The 20,437-nt window shown below is 43.3% G+C and overlaps 1 protein-coding gene across 1 annotated transcript in view; it reads left to right on the top strand.

Moving 5' to 3' along the window:
• The first annotated feature begins 19,036 nt into the window (after positions 1-19,036).
• LOC142748775 (potassium voltage-gated channel subfamily A member 1-like) overlaps positions 19,037-20,437 on the top strand; it is a 90,554-nt gene continuing 89,153 nt past the window's right edge. Inside the window, exon 1 of the mRNA XM_075856020.1 lies at positions 19,037-20,437. This exon is cut by the window's right edge and continues 2,242 nt beyond it. Within this exon, the coding sequence (XP_075712135.1) occupies positions 19,372-20,437 (1,066 nt within the window). The 5' untranslated portion in view covers positions 19,037-19,371.

Here is a 20,437-nt window from a genome sequence, read left to right as displayed (position 1 = left end):
AGCAGTCGCACCCAGGCCCTGGTGCCTGAGGGGACCCTAAGACCCCTTGGCCACATAAAAAGACACCAATATTACACATGGTAGGTGGGGAGCCCTGTTACAGATTTTGCATTAGGACCCGGTTTTGCCTTATCTTATGCTTCTGTACTCTGCTCTACATCAAACCCAGAATGGGGTCCCTTGTCCCCCGTTTATAGTCAAGAGGTGGCTCAAAGACAGTGTAAAAGCCGCTCTATCTAGCAGAACTGCGACCTCTCAAAAAAGCCGACTGGAGCCAACAGAAGACAAAGTGGCTTTCCTAGTCCTGCCAATTTATTTGAGCATTTTCTCAGGAGTCCCAGGCGTCCACTGATGATGGGCGCCCACTGATCCTAGCCGATATGCGAGGGGTCAACAACCTTCGGTATTCCATCTCTGGTGAAACTACAATTCCCAACATGCCCTAACAGCCTTTGGCTGGAATACTAAAAACTTTGGCTGACAGGGCATGCTGGGAGTTGTAGTTTTACAACAGCTGAAGTGCCCAAGGTTGCTGTCCCCTGCTATATGCCATCAATGTCTATACTAAGACAAGAGCTCCTCAGACAGGAGGGTAACAATGCTGGTTACACAGGAGTACGGTGATCCAATGTTGTCACCTGCTTCTTTCTACTCCTGTTGCTAGGCAACCACCAAACATATTTGGGTGTTACCTAGGAAACACTGTACATAAAAATACTCATCAGGGAGACTTCATTGTGAACAAATACAGTGTTTTTTCCTCTAAATCAGGCCCAGCATTTTCTTTCTATGAAGCCAAACATTTCTCCAAGATTTATACCACCGAGTAATTCAGCCACAATAGCCTTTCACAATTCATCTAACCTCATACTAACCCTGGTTCATTATGACGCATGTAATAAAAATGTCAACTTTTTGCCCATGCACATTGCTTTGTTGGCATAACCATTCCGGCTTTTTATTCTGGTAGGAATACATTGACTCTGACAAGTATAATACGTGACCATTTTGGCTTCAAGTAGCTTGTAATAATATGACAAAAACGTCACATTTTTTTTAAACATTTTGCTATTATTGCTTTACAAGCAGAGACAGATTCTTGATTTGCAATTTCTTCTAAAAATATGAATTATGTTGGACCTGCCCTAGCTTCCATTCAATATTCCTCTCGCTGCTCCTACCATCGAATCAGGACATCTGTGTAATGTCCTATTAAAGGTAAACTAATGCCCATGAAGTGTCAATGAAGGGGGTCAGTAGACGTTAGTTCCACCCTCCTGACTCATTAGAAACAGGAACCCCTTTGGCCCCATTGAATAAATGAAAAGACTCTACCTAAGAAAGTTTCTAAGGAGTCTGGGAAGCAAGATCCTTTAAGTTTGGCACCTTGGGTGGAGAGGACATTGGGGATTTTAGTACAGCCAAATGAACCAGATGGCCTTTAGTAGTTATGGTTTGTCACCTATGGACAGTATATAGCTGTTGCCTAATCTGCCCAGATCTTGTGCCAGTCTATATGTCTATGGGAACTATCAGATACAGTACGCTCAGCCAACTGCTCTTTGGTCAATTAGTTTTTTCTCTAGATCAGTAAATGCCCATGTGGTTTAACTGTGCACCTTTCAGCACTGGCCTATGAATATCCAGTATCCATCCATCAGGGCTGGATTTAGACAAAGTGTGGCCCTGGGCAAAGTTAAAAGTGGGGCCCCAAATGCTGAATTACTGTATCAATAATGCAGTCAATTCAGAAGGCGATGTGCAGAGAACTGCGTCACTGATTTCTAGTGCGTCTAGTGTTCTAAGTCCCAAATTATATGTCCCTCCTCTCACACCAAAAATTATCTATATACATATACAGTAGTGGGCAACCCCTTTAACTGTATAACTGAAGACCTATCCACCGTATAGGTAATCAGTACATGATCTGTCGGGGTCCGACACCTGGGCCCTGCACCGTTAACCCGCTTCGGCTGCCTCCATGCACCGGACATACATACCAGAAGAAGTTGGCCAGCCACGGAATAGCTATGCAATGTATGGATACAACTGCTTCCAGCTCCGTACATAGCATAATGTGCCATAAACATCCGGTGCCCGCAGGCCACCGGAGCGGCTGATAGGCGCAGGGTCTGGGTGTCGGACCCGGACCAATGATATACTGATGACCTATCCGGTGGATAGGTCATCAGTTGTCTAGTAGTGGACAACTCCTTTAAATTTAATTAAATCATACTACTATACCAGATGAAATATTAACTGCATACTGTTACTGAACACAACTCACTACTCACTATTATAAGACCAATATTACCAAAAATAACACAATATAAGGTCCAAATAATACCGCCACACCATAACCACATGGTGACTGAATAATGCCCCCATACTGTTACTGAATAATACCCCCACACCCTAACCACATAGTGACTGAATAATACTTCCATACTGATACCCAATAATACCTCCACACCATAACCACATAGGGATGAATAATAACCCCATACTATTACTGAATAATACCGCCACACCATAACCATATGGTGACTGAATAATGCCCCCATACTGTTACTGAATAATACTGCCACAACATAACCACATAGTGACTGAATAATACTCCCATGCTGTTACTGAATAATACCGCCACACCATAACCACATAGTGATGAATAATAACCCCATACTGTTACTGAATAATGCCACCACACCATAACCACATAGGTACTGAATAATACCACCATACTGATACTGAATAATACCTCCACACCATAACCACATAATGAGTGAATAATACCCCCATACTGTTACTGAATAATACCGCCACACCATAACCACATAGTGACTGAATAATACCCCAGTACTGTTACTGAATAATACCTCCACACCATAACCACATAGTGACTGAATAATACTCCCATGCTGATACTAAGTAATGCCGCCACACCATAACCACATAGTAACTGAATAATACCCCCATACTGATACTAAATAATGCCGCCACACCATAACCACATAGTGACTGAATGACACTCCTATACTGTTACTGAATAAAAACCACTATACAAAGACCAATATTACCACCATGTAGTGACCATATAGTGACAGATGCCAGTTATACACAGGAGATCTGCAGATGATGAAAGTGATTACAGCACATTTATATCCAGTGACTCACAGGTGATGTTTTCTCTGATAAGAGTCATTCACTTTCCCTTTTTTTCCTCCATCTAGCCCAGACCACTGTGATGACTTATTTCAGCCACGACTGGTCTCTGCAGAATCTGACACACAGACATGTTGGTTTCTCGTCTTTCCAGCATCCTCCCCACCTATACCCCATCCTCTAAACAAACCCGTAATCCACAGTGCCCCAGATGGTAATAATGATCCCTCAGTGCTTGACACAATAAAAGTGCCTCATCAGTATCCGTGCCCTCTTTGTCCACCCACAGTAATAATGCCCCCTTTGAGCCCCCTGTAGATTGCGCCACAGCATCCCCTTTACACAGCCCCCTGTAGATAGCACCACACACAGATCCCTATAAATGGTGCCACACACAGCCCACTGTAGATAGCTCCACACACAACCCCCTGTAGATAGCGCCACACACAGCCACCCCCTTGTCTATAGTGCCATACAGCCCCCCTAGTAGATAGTGCCACACAGCCCTCCCCTTAGTAGATAGTGTCACACAGCTCCTCTTTGTAGATAGTGCCACACAGCCCCCTTGTATATAGTGCCACACAGCCCCCCTTGTATATAGCGCCACACAGCCCCCCTTGTATACATTGCCACACAGCCCCCCTTGTATATAGCACCACACAGACCCCCTTGTATATAGGTCTGCACAACCCCCTTTGTATATAATGCCACACAGCCCACTTGTATATAGTGCCACACAGCCCCCCTTGTATATAGCGCCACACAGCCCCCTTGTATACATTGCCACACAGCCCCCCTTGTATATAGCACCACACAGACCCCCTTGTATATAGGTCTGCACAACCCCCTTTGTATATAATGCCACACAGCCCACTTGTATATAGTGCCACACAGCCCCCCTACCTTGTAGATAGTGCCACACAGCCCCTCCAATTGTATATAATGCCACACAGCCCCCCCAACAAAAACACATTGTACTTACCTTGCCCCGTTCCCGCAACGAACGGAGCACTTCACAGCCTCCAGGCGCGTCCCTTGCGCAGGCTAGCGTGATGTAATGACGTCATTACGCTGGCCTGCACAGGGATTCCTCCCAGCGTCTTATAGTCTGCAGGCCTAACGTGGCCTGCAGCCTATAGTATTCAATTGTATCTGCGTCCTGAGGAAGTGAATGTGGCTGTCACTAGCAACGGGACACCCTTGGGTGCTAGAGGCACCACCGGGCATGAGGGGGCCCATAAATGTAATGTGCCAAGTGGCGCGAGCCCCCTCATGCCACGGGCCCTGCAGCAGCCTCTATGGCCGATATTTTCTTGTATCTGGAAATATCTTTCTATTAGAAAACCATTTCCGATATAATATCTGAATCACCCTCAATGGGAGACTCTTGTCTAATTGTATCAATAACACATAGAGACCAGAAAACAGTGTCCCACCTGTCCACAGGTTATGTCTGGTATTGCAGCTCAGTCCCGAACCTTCAATAGAGCTGAGATGCAATACCAGACACAACCTGTGGACAGATGTGGCATTGTTTTTTGGAAGAAAGCAACCTTTCAATTAATTTTCCATGTATTGCCCTAATACTTCATGTACGGTAGAGTGACCCTTGGATACTGTGTGAAAACACTATGGTAGCGGTAAAAAATAAAATGAAAAAATTGCATTTTTGTTAACTCTTTCCTCATAGGGTGCCATAGGGTTTTGCACTGAATTCAGTGTGAGGCTGGGTTCACACGACCTATTTTCAGGCGTAAACGAGGCGTATTATGCCTCGTTTTACGCCTAAGGCTGGGTTCACACGACCTATTTTCAGACGTAAACGAGGCGTATTATGCCTCCTTTTACGTCTGAAAATACGGCTACAATACGTCGGCAAACATCTGCCCATTCATTTGAATGGGTTTGCCGATGTACTGTGCAGACAACCTGTCATTTACGCGTCGTCGTTTGACAGCTGTCAAACGACAACGCGTAAATTGACTGCCTCGGCAAAGAAGTGCAGGGCACTTCTTTGCAACGTAATTTGAGCCGTTCTTCATTGAACTCAATGAAGAGCAGCTCAAGATTTACGAGCGTCTCAGACGCCTCGCATAATACGAGGAGGAGCTTTTACGGCTGAAACGAGGCAGATGTTTCCTCCTGAAAACAGTCTGTCATTTCAGCCGTAAAAGCCAGCTAGCGTGTGCACATACCCTGAAACTTACCAGGCAGAGCGGAGAGGTTAAGGGTATGTGCACACGATGAGAGGCATTTACGTGTGAAAAGACAGACTGTTTTCAAGAGAAAACAGCTGCCTCGTTTCAGCCGTAAATGCTCCTCCTCGTATTATGTGAGGCGTCTGTGACGCTCGTAAATCTTGAGCTGCTCTGCATTGAGTTCAATGAAGAACGGCTCAAATTACGTTGCAAAGAAGTGCCCTGCACTTCTTTGCCGAGGCAGTCAATTTACGCGTTGTCGTTTGACAGCTGTCAAACGATGACGCGTAAATGACGGGTCGTCTGCACAGTACGTCGGCAAACCCATTCAAATGAATGGGCAGATGTTTGCCGACGTATTGTAGCCCTATTTTCAGACGTAAAACGAGGCATAATACGCCTCGTTTACGTCTGAAAATAGGTCGTGTGAACCCAGCCTGAGTATGGAGGAGACACTAGGGTGAATTTTTTGACGAAATTAATGCTCCATCGCTGCTACAAATGGTTGCTTTAACTGAACTAAAAGAGATCAGGAGCATAACTTGCTGACATAGGAAGAAGTCATGGTGCACAATGACAGAACAAGGAGAGTTTTCAGCACGGTTATACATCAAGATATGATTTAACACATTGCATTTACTTAAAACTGAAGTTGTCACTTCCCTTCCCCCACACAGCACAGAAAGTCCAGACCTGACTAATAGATACTTAAAGGGGTTGTTGATTGCCGCAGATTATTACTTATGAAACCTCCACATTACAGTGGATATATAGCCACGGAGAGCTGCGGTTGGCCACTCATTTTTTCTGCAGTGCTCTCTGCTGGAGAAATATAGTATTACATGTTGGCCATTGTAATCCATGAATGGGCCAGGTTCGTCAGAACAAGAACTGTTGTCAGTGGCTCTCCGCTCAGAGCAAGGGGTCCTCTCTTTTATATCCATATTTCCTTATAGGGGCATATAGAAAGGGAATATTGCGGCAAAAAAAAACAAACACCAGAAAATGTACAGATTTCAGAAACGGAAATGTGTTTCGCTCCAGATAATCCGTGTTTTTCATAGACCCACAATGTCATTTTTTTTTCTCGGTTTCTCTATAGAACCCTGTTTTAGAGCTCTGTTTAGAAGACACAGGATGCAAAACACATCATCGATGTAGAATTAATTAATTATTTCCCCTTGTGGATTAGCCCTCGGTGGAAGGAGGATGCTTATACAGATGTTCCTGTGATTTGCCACTGACTATGCATTTAATCCTTACAAGCACGAAACATTCAATTGGAATCGCCATCCGGAAGTCGAAGAGCTTAAACTGAAACTACACTATCTGTGAGCTCTGAATGAGCGTGGCACATAAAACATCAAGCTGTTTTAGGATTAGGAAAGTGATGAAGTAGATTGTGTGCTGACCTGTTTCACTGCACATCTTTGTAATGACAGGAAACGACATATATTTGTGCTTCATAGAGCTGGTAATGAATGCGCGGTGCGGTTTAAGTCATTATTGCTTATTAAAGGGGTCTCCTGATTTAAAGGGAAATGCAGAGTAAAAATAATCAGTTTTCTGTCTTAAAAATGATGTTATTTATTAGGCAATTGAAAAAATATTTATTCTTATCATTTCTATAAAAATTAAAGGGGTTCTCCAGGACTATAGTATAGGTCGACAATGTTTGATCGGTGGGGGACCGGTCTCCAGGACCTCTGGAGATCTCTGGGACCCCTGCCGGTCAGGACAACCCCTGTTCATATGCCATATTAGGGCATTTTGACGTCATAGAGGGGGTGTGGTGCGTTTAACGCTCTGGTGGAACATGGGCATCCTTGCGTTAGAAGGACAGCCATTGACTTGTATGGCTGATATGTAAGGCTACATTTCCCCTGAAGCGGCCGCTGCAGGGGTAATGTGTGACTGGATAACAGCTGACTGCCGGGGGTGAGGGAAGCTAGATTTGTGGCGATCAGCTAATTGCCGAGCCGGCTTCTTTTTGAAAATGATTCTCTTCATTAAACAACCCGTTTAAGGGGCTGGGACATTCCTGCAACTGCCCCTTTACTGTTTACATGGGCACAGCTTGTCCAAACCAGTGGTTGTGCCTGGTACTTCAGCTGGTCACATTGAAGTGCAGCTCGTCCTATGTTACGGACAACGCACCGTGCCTATGTACACAAGGAATGGGACGCAATGCTCAAAGAAGCTCCAGGGCCCCTTTATTGTGCTGATCGGCGGGGGTCCCAGAAGTCTTATCCCGATGGATCAAACATTGCAGGAAAGGCCATCAATGTTATACTCCCGGAGGACCCCTTTAAGGCTATATGCTTGGTTATTAAAAAAAATAATAATAATAATTCTACAGCTTAGGTATCCAGATCTTCTATCCACAATTCCATTTCATGTTGTCAATCTTGGGATTTGAAATGTAAATCTATTCAATCTCCAAATTCACATTATTGCAGCATTACGTGCGTTTCGGGACCGCATACAAAGTTGGATTGGATGGAGATGGATGACAGTTTTGTTCTACGAACTGCATCCCAGTTTCTTGGGACTCCTTTGGTGCTGCATGGATATATCTTTATATCTTAATGTGGGCTAATTCGACAGCATCTCTGTGAAGGCATATGTTGAATGGAGATTTTCCCACCGTGGTCCTAGAAAGTGTCCATCTGCCTCCTATATACATATTAGCTCCGCACATATATATACTATCTCATGATTTGAGTCCCTTTTTTTAGGTGATGCATACAGTATCGTTTTTCACACAATCCGGACAGAAAGGGGCGGGGCATATACAGATTTGCATAAAGGGGGATTTTTTGTGTGCATTTTACCCCATTCCAAGGTGGAGTGGGGCAGGGCTTAAAATGTCCCACAACTCTGGATTCAAAGGTATGGATGGATACATGAATGCAGCGGCATAACCAGAGGGGGTGCAACAGTAGCATGGTGCCCGGGTCCTTGTGCCGAGAGGGGCTCCAAAGCCCCTCTACCACATAAAACACATGTCAACCTGGTAGGGTGGGTGCCAGAAAAAATGGGAGTGGTCTTTCAAGGGGTGTGGCTTAGATACAAGGGCATGGTCACATATATTCAGACCCCCTATATTATTATCAGACCACATTCCTGACCCCTATATTAATATCAGAATCCAGACAAGACCGCTAAATTCAATTAGAACCCAGAAAAGACCCCCTGAATATATTCAGACCCCCTATGCAAATATCAGAACCCAGATCAGATAAAAAAAATATTCTTAAAAAATGGCGTCACGACCGAGCGCAGCAGCGCCCAGAACTGAACAAGAGCCGGAAACAAGATTATTTTTTTTTGGATGCCTCACCGCCTCTATGGCAACCTGGTGAAAACCTTATATCACCCGGTGAGGTAGACTAAAAATAGGGTGACTTCAGGTAAGACTGGGAGAGCTGACCTGTCTGCACATGGTTGGTGGGGACCCTGTTACAGATTCTGTGTTAGGGCCCAGGGGCTTCACGTTACGCCCAACATATGTTCCTTCTGTAACCATCTGAAATGTTGGGAGTTATCCAGATACATGCTGCCAGAGTAGGATGAGGCCTATCAGACTTCCCCACAAGCCCATGCCTGTCTGGAGTTGAAATGTGTTTCTATGGAAACCATTATAAGTAAACGCTGGGAATGATCACAGAGACGCAGTGGCTGCAGTCCAGGAATGGAGGAGAATACGCGATCATTGGGATTGTGTTTAATTAGAACTTTACCGAATTTTTGTTCTATTACTGTAGACATTATTATCACTATGTTATTACGACTACGTGTCTTCAAGCAATTCTCCTTGATATCAGTAGCTACAAAGGAGATTTATCAACCAATCAGTTTACTGCTTTCATTTTCCAAAGGGCCTTTTGAAAGCTGCAATTTAATTGGTTGCTATGGGCAACCCCACTTTCCACAAACATCTCATTGAAGTTCAATACTAGCCAGGGGCGTAACTAGAGGGTGCAGGACCGCATGCCACACTTTTTACCACCTAGTATACTACCCATCCCCACTATGGACCCCATGGATCTCGACCGTATGGACCACACTAGTATGGACCCCTAAATTAAACCCCAGATCAGACATGTGTGTCGGGGCCTGATGTGGCAGCCTGTGGGTATTCGGAGCGGGCACCCCTCATACCCCCTTGTACCCAGCGCCGGCCTTAGGAGTGTGCGAGCTGTGCGAGCGCACAGGGCGCTGCACCCTCCCAGCATGTAGGGGCGCCACTGGGCTCTGCCTCTACTCTGTGCTGTGTTCTTAGTTACACACACGGATTAAATAGCCGAGGAGCAGAAGAGGAAGCTCCACCCACAGCCCGTCCTGCACGACGCCTGTGATCCTGTCAGCAAGGAGATATGGTGAGCATCTATGTGTGTCTGCGTGTCTCTCTGTGTGTATATGTATGTGTGTCTACAGTGTGTGTCTCTGTGTATACAGTATGTGTCTCTGTGTATGTGTATATGTTACAGTGTGTGTGTTTCTCTGTGTATACAGTGTGTGTCTCTGTGTGTATACAGTATGTGTTTCTGTGTATACAGTATGTGTGTCTGTGTTTGTATGTGTATATTTTACAGTGTGTGTGTGTGTCTCTCTGCATGTATTTGTCTCTTTGTAAAAGTGTGTTCAATATTATAGTAGAACAGATAAAACAAAGATATCTGTGCTGCCTCCTATATACCCTGCTGCCGCCTATATATCCTGCTGCCCCCTATATATCCTGCTGCCATGCTGCTTCTTATATACCCTGCTGCCTTCTATATACCCTGCTGCCCCATATATACCCTGCTGCCCCTTATATATTCTGCCGCTTATATAACCTGCTGCCCCTTATATACAATGTTGCCCCTATATACCCTGCTGCCCCTTATATACCCTGCTGCCCTTATATACCCTGCTGTCCCTTATAGAACTTACTGCCCCTATATACCATGCTGCCCCTATATACCCTGCTGCCCCGTATATACTCTGCTGCCCCTTATATACCCTGCTGCCCCCTATATACCCTGCTGCTTCTTATATCCCCTGCTGCCGCTATATAACCTGCTGTCCCCTATATATCCTGCTGCCCCCTATATAACCTGCTGCCTCCTATATATCCTGCTGCCCTCTATATACCCTGCTGCCCTTATATAACCTGCTGCCCTTATATAACCTGCTGCCCCTTATAGAACTTACTGCCCCTATATACCCTGCTGCCCCTTATATACCCTGCTGGCCTTTATATAGCCTGCTGCCCCTTATATACTCTGCTGCCCCTTATAAACCCTGCTGCCCTTTATATACTCTGCTGCCCCTTATATATGTCTCTGTGTGTGTGTTTATATGTGGCTGTGGGTATAGTTATCATCTACAACATTATCTGTACTCAGAGAGTTATCACTGTGTTATCTGTGGTGTTACATAGGACTGCAGGTAACGATACTATCTGTTCTCAGAGAGTTATCACTGTGTTCTCTGTGGTGTTACATAGGACTGCAGGTAACGTCTGCTACATTATCTGTACTCCGTTATTAATGTTTGTTATCTGTGGTGTTATGTAGGGCTTCACGTGAAATCTACAACATTATCTCTACTCAGAGAGTTATCACTGTGTGTTATCTGTGGTGTTACATAGGACTGCAGGTAGCATCTACTACATTATCTGTACTCAGGGAGTTATCACTGTGTTATTTGTGGTGTTACATAGGACTGCAGGTAACATCTACTACATTATCTGTACTCAGGGAGTTATCATTGTGTTATCTGTGGTGTTACATAGGACTGCAGGTAGCATCTACTACATTATCTGTACTGGGTATATATGGGTCTGTTTGTGAATGTGTATTTTTGCTTGTATATTTGTGTGTTTTATGTATTTGTATATGTTCCTGTATGTGTATTTATCTGCCGGTGCGTATATGTGTCTGTACGTCTATATATTTACCTGTATGTATATATTCCAGAATGTGTGTATGTATATTTGCCTGTATGTCTAAATATCTGTCTTTATGTATGTACAGTATATATGTTCCAGTATGTGCGTGTCTATATATGTGGTTCATTTTTGGTTTGTGTAGGGGGCGGCAATAGAGAGTCCCGCACAGGGCGCCATCCAACCTAAGGCCGGCCCTGCTTGTACCACAATTATTACGCCACAATACCCATGCAGTTAGCTTCCCCTAGTGGTGACTACAGTCGGAATTATATCAGCTATCATGTCAGAAAAACAGAGCTCCTGTATACAGATATATCACGAAACGAATCAACACAGAAAGGACAATAACTTTAATAAAGATGTAGCACATTTGACGGGGCTCTCAGTGGGAAATGGGGGACTGTGAGTGACCATGTCCCTGACCTCGGCAGGACATCATAGCCACAGGTTTACACATAGAGGGGTCAGAGGCATAACCTTGCTATTAGTTGGCAACCCGAATCAACAAGTATGCTGCCTTTCTAGATCTGTCCGTTTACCATGTACATAAAGCTCATAACGTATCATGTGACAACTTATGTGACACTTTGATTTGTATTTACTTCCATGTCCAGATGGCACCGGATACCTTTTTAGATCCAAGTGCATGTTTGTTTTTCCAATTTTATATTTATATGGCAGATTATGTTATCTGATACCCAGAAGGGACGGCGTTCATGCCACTTATGGAGTGAAAAGGACTTGAAATTCTTTGTCTATTTATATTTTCTTTAAATTAAAAGTGTTTTTCCAAAATAGACGTTTTTAGAAAACACCATATATGACATAAGTGTCATATTGTTGGGGGTCCAGATGCTGCGCTGCCCTTCAATATTGAGAATAATGGGGGTCTCAGCACCCTATTTGCACTGGAGAGGTGGTCGCACAGGGACAGTCTCTATCAATTCAAAACAATGGATTCCCTCACTCAGAGTCCACTTGACGTCAGTGGAGTGGGACCACATATGTGCTCTCGGCTATGTCATTGCCGTCCGTATATAGGGTAACAAATTCTGTTAGTTAAAGGGGTTTTCCACTACCTGACAACTGATGACCTGTCCACCGGATGTCATTGCACAGTATGCAATGTTCGGAGCTGGAAGCAGTTGGCTCCGTACATTGTAGAGCGTCCGTGTGGAAGAACTGCAGCTCTGCTCTTATTCACTTAAAGGGAATGTGTTGCCAGCAAAACATGTTTTTTTTTTTTTAGTTAAACAATTAGTGTGTAGGTGATTAAACATTGTTCTAATTTTTTTTTTTTTTTTCACGAGTCAGAAAATATTATAAATTGGATTCAATTGGATTCTAATTTATAATATTTTCCATTGCTGGTCACTAGATGGAGCCATTCCCAAAATTACAGCATTGCATGTGGTAAAGCAACCACATTGCTTTATGCTGCAAAATTGGGTAAAAATCCCTCGCTCTAGTGAGCTCTCAGAATCCCCCCCTCCTTTATCCTGGCTAGTGCCGGGAGAAACGAGGGGTTTGAACGGTCTAACCTCCTACACTGTGTGTCGCCATTTTTTGAGCTAACACACAGTGTAGTAGGTTTACATACAGTAGTAAACACACACTGAAACACAAACATACATAGAAATCCCTTACCTGCTCCAGTCGCCGTCGCTCCCTCCTGTCCATCCGCTCCGTCTGCTGCCGCTGCTCCATGTGCACAAGTCCGGAAGCCGCGACCGGAAGTAGTAATATTACTGTCCGGCCGCGACTTCCGGTCCACAGGAAAATGGCGCCGGATGGCGCGCATTTCAAATTGAACTGTGTGGGAGCGGCGCATGCGCCGTTCCCACACGGCGGCGTACATGTTAGTGGATGGAACGGGCCCCGTTCGCAGTCCCTATGGGACTGGAGCTGCCGTATTCCATGTCTGTATGTGTCGTTAATCGACACATACAGAAATGGAAAAAAAATGGCAGCCCCCATAGGGAAGAAAAAGTGTAAAAATAAAAAAACGTAACACACAAACACACAAATTAATCCAAACGTTTTTAATAAAGCACTAACATCTTTAACATATTAAAAAAAAAATTGTGGTGACACTGTTCCTTTAAATAGGAGCATAGCTGCAGTACTGCAGCTCGGCCACTATTTCGTGACTGGAGCCAACTGCTTCCGGCATAGACGTCCGGTGCCCGGAGGCCACTGGAGCAGCTGATCAGTGCGGGGTCCGGGAGTTGGACCCCCACGGATCATATACTGATGACCTATCCGGTGGATAGGTCATCAGTTGTCCGGTAGTGAACAACCCCTTTAAGTCTAGTATCTATTTTATCCAATGTTTTTACTTTCTTTTTGACTGGCGTGCTGATGGACCATGGTGCCCGACTAGACCAATCCACAAAGTATCATGGGCCTATAGATAAGGTATTAAGGGAAACATTTTGGAAAATTGCCACAGTCACTTTCACACCAGTCACATAGAAGACCCACATAACTTCTATGAGTCCTGTGGTTTGGGGAGGCACAGCATTAAACTCGCGATCCCTTCACCGATTCTATATGTAGTAGGAGGAGATAGGGAGAATATGGTCTGCATTGGGTTGGAGATGATCCTGTGAAGCACCATTGTGAAGGTCATTGGTACTTTGGAAGTCCTGAGTAGGGGGATTTGCAGTCCCCTCCAGCATGTTTAGTGTCTCCTTCTTCTACCAGTTCCATTCACAAGAATACTCAGCAAGCACTCTAGGTCTATGTACATAATGACCCTCAGGCACCATATTGTCATAGCCTAGAGCCGTCTTTCCCAACCGGTTGCTCAGGAGCCAGATATGGCTCCCCAGCTGCTGGCAACTCCTGATACATGGTTAACACTAGGGTAAAAGCTATATCATTTGAGCATACATTTAAAAAGGTTGTCCAGTTTCCCTATTAAGGAATTATGGGTTAATAGAGGGATCCTCAAATCTTGACCAAAGTGGAGAGCGGTTACAAAGAGCGTCTCTCACTCTGGAGGACCTGTCCTGTCCTACATTACACAGACAATACATTGTTATGAATGAGCACTGTGTAATACTTTTTTTCTCCTGTGGTAGCGCTGCAGGGAATTTGAACACTTACTTTCAGGTTTCCCCAATTACAGCTCATCGCTGGGGGTCCCAACCGGGGGACACTTTGTGATCAGCTTATTGTCCATTGACCCTTCTAACAAGTAGGGATTGTCCAAAGCAGAGAACCCCTTAAATAGGAGTTTTCACTTTTAATATTCAGTTTGTGTCTCAACACCACCTCTTGAATTTAAAAGTATCTCACAACCTATAAAATGTGGGGGACCTCTGGTCTAGAGTGATTGAGGTACGGTGTGTGGGCTTGGGTCAATACACAACTGGAATAACAAGTAGGGAAAAACTAGTGGGGCAATATATAAGAAACACAATAAAATCCTATAATGCTTTAAGGCCAATGGGGTGGAGTTGTATTATGGGGACCTGTGGTTTCTATGTACACCCCTGGTAGATAGACATTTACTCAATCCTGCCACCTTCTAAAAAAAACTATAAAAAAAATGACAGTAAATGCCATGTAAAATGAGTGTATCATTCTGGTTCAGTCAGGTTCACTAGAGGATTCCCCCCAGTGGGCCCGGTCTCTGACATGATAATGAGACCCAGCCATAACAGGGCCCATGAGATCAAGAAGAAGACATGTGCAATGATATTATCCGTGGAAGGGAACATGCACTTGTTCTCCACAGATAGAGAACAGGACCTCATTTATTTCCAGTGGTGGGCCCGAAGTACCATCCAACGTGCCTCCAACTGTGTGATAATGCTAAATAATAAGGTAAATATATTTATCCTCACTAGAAATAACATATAAATTACAACGTCTTAAACAAAATGATCAATTACTCACCAGCGCCCCCTATGGAGAGTTCCAGGTACCTGTCACTGCTGCTTCCAGAAAAGCAAATGTATACATAGCAGTAGTATTTACCAGAATGCGGGGCTGGCAGAGTGCAAGTGCTTTACAGGAACATATACATAGGGTCTATTCCTGAAATGAGCAACGGTCCATAATTGTATATAATCCATCTACTCTCCCTTAGCAGAGATGTATAACAATCCCCAAGGCAATTATTTCTAGCAGCCCAGTCCAAAAGGGGGAAATAGCTGAGTCACTCTTGGTGTTTAATTTAATAAAGGATTAGCATTTCAAAAAAATAAAATGGGTCGCTCTCTCCGGTCACGCTGTTAAAAATCCAGCCGTATCTTAATTAGATTTGCTTTTAAAGGAGTGGTCTACTTTAAACATCCACTTATTAAAGGGTGCTCAGGACAGTGATCTGCTGGGACCCCCAGTGATCAGCTGTAATCTGTGCAGGAAACCAGCAGCAAGTATTCAATTCCCCTGCAGCGACACCACAGGATAAAAGAAGAATTACACAGTGCCCGTTGAAATCAATGGGTTGTCTGTGTAATGCATGGATGTGCCAGATGCTCCAGAGAGGACCTACTGTATAAAATAGAGTACTAGACTCCAGAAGTAAGAAGTATACCGCCGATGGGAAAAAAAATTATGTGAACAGAGGTTGATAAAGAAGGGTCCTGAATAATATACCCCATATAATAACTCAAGATTCCCACATAGGATATTTGAAAATAGGCTTCTTTATCCGGACAACCCCTTTAAAGGGTTTTTTCTGGGAGTATATATTGTTGGCCTATCCTAGAATAGGCTATCAATGTGTGTTCACTGGTCATTCTACCCCTGCTAACTTTAAGTGAATTGGGCTGAGCTGCAGTACTAAGCACAGCTGCATGTACGGATGAGCTGCTGTGCCTGGATAAACACCAAAGGGGCCATGCTCTCCAGAGACCCTCGTTTTGTTGATTGGTGGGGGTTCCATTGCCAGATGTCTATCTTTTTTTTCCCGCCAGAAAAGCCCTTTCACTATTACAGCTTCCACATGGTGGTCATCAGCTTTCTCTTTGCATTATGGGTAAAAAGGGATATATGATATTACACCTAGACTCACTTACCATTCAGGAGTCTAGGAGAGCTGGGTGACAACTCCAATAACCTATAGACTCTGGTTGTCCCAGGACCGGTGGTAGATTCTCTATATAACAGGGAATTAAATAAAATCCAAAGAACTAGATAGATAGATAGATAGATAGATAGATAGATAGATAGATAGATAGATAGATAGATAGATAGATAGATAGATAGATAGATAGATAGATAGATAGATAGATATGAGATAGATAGACAGACAGAGAGATAGATAGATAGATAGATAGATAGATAGATAGATAGATAGATAGATAGATAGATAGACGGACGGACAGATATGAGATAGATAGATAGATAGATAGATAGATAGATAGATAGATAGATAGACAGAGACAGACAGACAGACAGACAGATAGATAGATAGATAGATAGATAGATAGATAGATAGATAGATAGATAGATAGATAGATAGATAGATAGATATGAGATAGATAGATAGATAGATAGATAGATAGATAGATAGATAGATAGATAGATAGATAGATAGATAGATAGATAGATAGATAGATATGAGATAGATAGATAGATAGATAGATAGATAGATAGATAGATAGATAGATAGATAGATAGATAGATAGACGGACAGATATGAGATAGATAGATAGATAGATAGATAGATTGATAGATAGATATGGGATAGATAGATATGGGATAGATAGATAGATAGATAGATAGATAGATAGATAGATAGATAGATAGATAGATAGATAGATAGATAGATAGATAGATAGATAGATAGATAGATAGATAGATAGATAGATAGATAGATATGGGATAGATCGATAGATAGATAGATAGATTGATTTTTTTTTTGCAGATACTTGTTTTAGGTAACTGTGGATTTATTTGCTGGGAAATTGAAGTTGGATTTTATATGCTTGATTATAAATGTAGACTGCTTAATCCCATGGGAATTGGAAACCTAGCTCAGGGTAACTCTGTTTCCCACGCTGATTTTCTGCATTCAATGGATATGACATCTGTTTAGCTCGTGTCGGCTCTGCCATGCCTTTACCCTAAGCATTCAACCGATTTTTCCATAACATTGGACCGGTCCTGCTCAGTGTATTGCTCTGGATGTTCATACATTTGGCATCGAGTATGTGCATTTTTTCGTCTTGGTGAGGATTTGCTGTTTGCTAATCTGGAGTTCTGTATTAACTCTTTCTTTCCTCACTGTACATGATTGATGTACCACAGGAGGACCATGGATGGTTATAAATGTTTGATCTCTAGGGGTCCCATGATGATGCCTCATGTACATAACCATTTTACAACTCTGTGCAAGTTGTATGAAGCTGTAATACGACATCCACAGAAGTGTATAGGGCAGTACTGTACCAGTATATGTCTCCAATTTCATACTACTACTACTGCTGCTGCTGCTGCTACTACTACTACTACTACTACTACTACTACTCCTCCTACTACTACTACTACTACTACTACTACTACTGCTGCTGCTGCTACTACTACTACTACTACTCCTCCTACTACTACTACTACTACTACTACTACTACTGCTGCTGCTGCTGCTACTACTACTACTACTACTACTACTACTACTACTACTACTACTACTACTACTACTACTACTGCTGCTGCTGCTGCTGCTGCTGCTGCTGCTACTACTACTACTCCTACTACTACTACTGCTACTACTGCTGCTGCTGCTACTACTACTACTACTACTTCTACTACTACTACTACTAATACTACTACTACTACTACTACTACTACTACTACTAGATACAGTATGTTACTTTAACTACTAGTAATAATATATCACTGCTACTATCACAATGACAATGATAATAATACAAATAATAATAATAATATAATATTACTACAACTGTTAGTATCACCATGATATATTACTACTACTACTACTACTACCACCACTACTACTACCACTACTACTACTACTAGATACAGCATGTATTGTTATTACTAGTAATAATATATCACTCCTACTATCACAATGATGATGATGAAGATGATAATAATAATAATAATAATTTAAAAAAATCCCTACTAGCACTATGAGTTACATCAATAACGATAATAATACATTTGATGGTTATATTACTAATAATGTACACATAATATTAATAAATAGAACTACTACATAACAAAGAAAGAAAGAAGAAATAGAATGTAAACTGGATAATACTTAGCTGTAACAACAATGTTTCTATTGTATCACTAATGTTATTCTTGTAGTTACATTCTAACAAAACAATCACAAAATATTCCACATCTAGGAGACTTTCGGCTCTTGTTAGTGAAGCTCCCAATTAAACATTTCACACCAGTCCACTTGTCTATTCTTTGCCTGCACCTCAGTCAGTGCCTCCTCTATGTGAATACTTTGCATTGCAATACAACCACTGTGAAATACAATCCCCCCCCCTTTTTTTTTTTTTTTTTACAGAAAGGCAGCATTAACTACTCTCAGACTGTGTGACAGAGAGTCAGCTTAAAATAACATCTCATGAAGGCAGCACATAGCCAGTCAGATGTATATATAGATATATATATCCTGGTACCTGTCATCATGAGCCTGTTGCACAAAGGTGCCCAAGAGCTGCCAATCAGTTCATGGGGTGTCTGTTGTGCCCCCTCCCTCAGGTTAGATTAATACACAGCTAGGAGGGTAGAGAGAGGGAGAGAGACAGGAACAGATTGCTCACTGGAAAGCCAGGCATCTGCTTCATAGAGAAGCCTGGTAACTATGGTTGGAGAAAAGCAGCATCTTTGACGTCAGGATTAATGATTGCTCTCTCATCTGGGTTCCCTCTCCTTGTGTTATTTGTGTACACAGAGGTCTGCTCTGCTCCTACTCTCTTGCATATATATTCAGTATATTCCATTTTTTTTGGAGATCATCCAGCTCTAATTCCCATTGCACCCCCCCTTCTGTGTCTCTATCTCAGGGAGGGGAGGAGGATCTTCTGTGACATCCAGCAGAATGATTGGGGCTCATGAATATTTCATGTTTGAAGAATGGAGATTGCTTTGGTGAGTTGGGAGAACGGTGGAGCCCCAGCTGTAGCTGGCAGCACAGCGGAGGATGGAGCTACAACCACCACCATGCCAGGCAGCACAGCAAACAGGAGGGATCTGCTCCAAATCCCCAGGGCACCATCTTGGCTGAACGATTACAGTCAAGGGAAAGACGAAGTCGGTGGGGAAAGCTGCCAGCAGCGACCACAACAACATCACCATCATCATCAGAAGCAGCAATATCAGCCACCAGGGACCAGGCAAGTAGGAGAAGAAGGAGGAGGTGGTGGAGGTGGATGTGGAGGAGGAGGTGTGGGCGAACAATTGCAAAGCAAGGACATGATCATGAGCTATCCTGGCAGTAACATCAAGGATTGTGATATAGACACGGTGATCAGGTTGGATGAAGAGGAGGAACCCCATGCCCACCACCAACACAACCTACCTGAGGAGGAGGAGGACCACCACTTTGACTTGGGTATCATGGACCACGAAAATAACCAAAGGGTCATCATCAACATTGCTGGTTTGAGGTTTGAGACCCAACTATCAACACTCAACCAGTTTCCAGACACTTTGTTGGGTGACCCTGAAAAAAGGATGAGGTTCTTTGACCCTTTAAGGAATGAATACTTCTTTGATCGTAACAGACCCAGCTTTGATGGCATACTCTACTTCTACCAGTCTGGTGGCAAGATCAGACGCCCAGTCAATGTTTCTATTGATGTTTTTGCAGACGAAATTCGCTTCTATGAGTTGGGTGAGGAAGCCATGGAGAGGTTCAGAGAAGATGAGGGCTTCCTTAAAGACGAGGAGAAGCCCCTTCCAAAGAATGAGTTCCAACGTCAGGTATGGCTTATTTTTGAGTATCCTGAGAGTTCTAGTTCTGCCAGAGGTATTGCCATAGTCAGTGTGCTTGTCATCCTCATCTCTATCATCACCTTCTGCCTGGAGACCCTACCAGAGTTCAGGGATGAGAATGAGCTGCCCCCGACGCTGTCCAAGGTGCTGAACGACACCCAACAGCCTGCTCCTCCCAGTGGCCTGACAGATCCCTTCTTTATTA

This window comes from Rhinoderma darwinii, chromosome 3, assembly GCF_050947455.1.
Source record: "Rhinoderma darwinii isolate aRhiDar2 chromosome 3, aRhiDar2.hap1, whole genome shotgun sequence".
Lineage (NCBI taxonomy): Eukaryota > Metazoa > Chordata > Amphibia > Anura > Rhinodermatidae > Rhinoderma > Rhinoderma darwinii.
The sequence above is the reverse complement of the archived record's forward strand: the minus strand, read 5'-3'. Positions and strand labels throughout refer to the sequence as shown.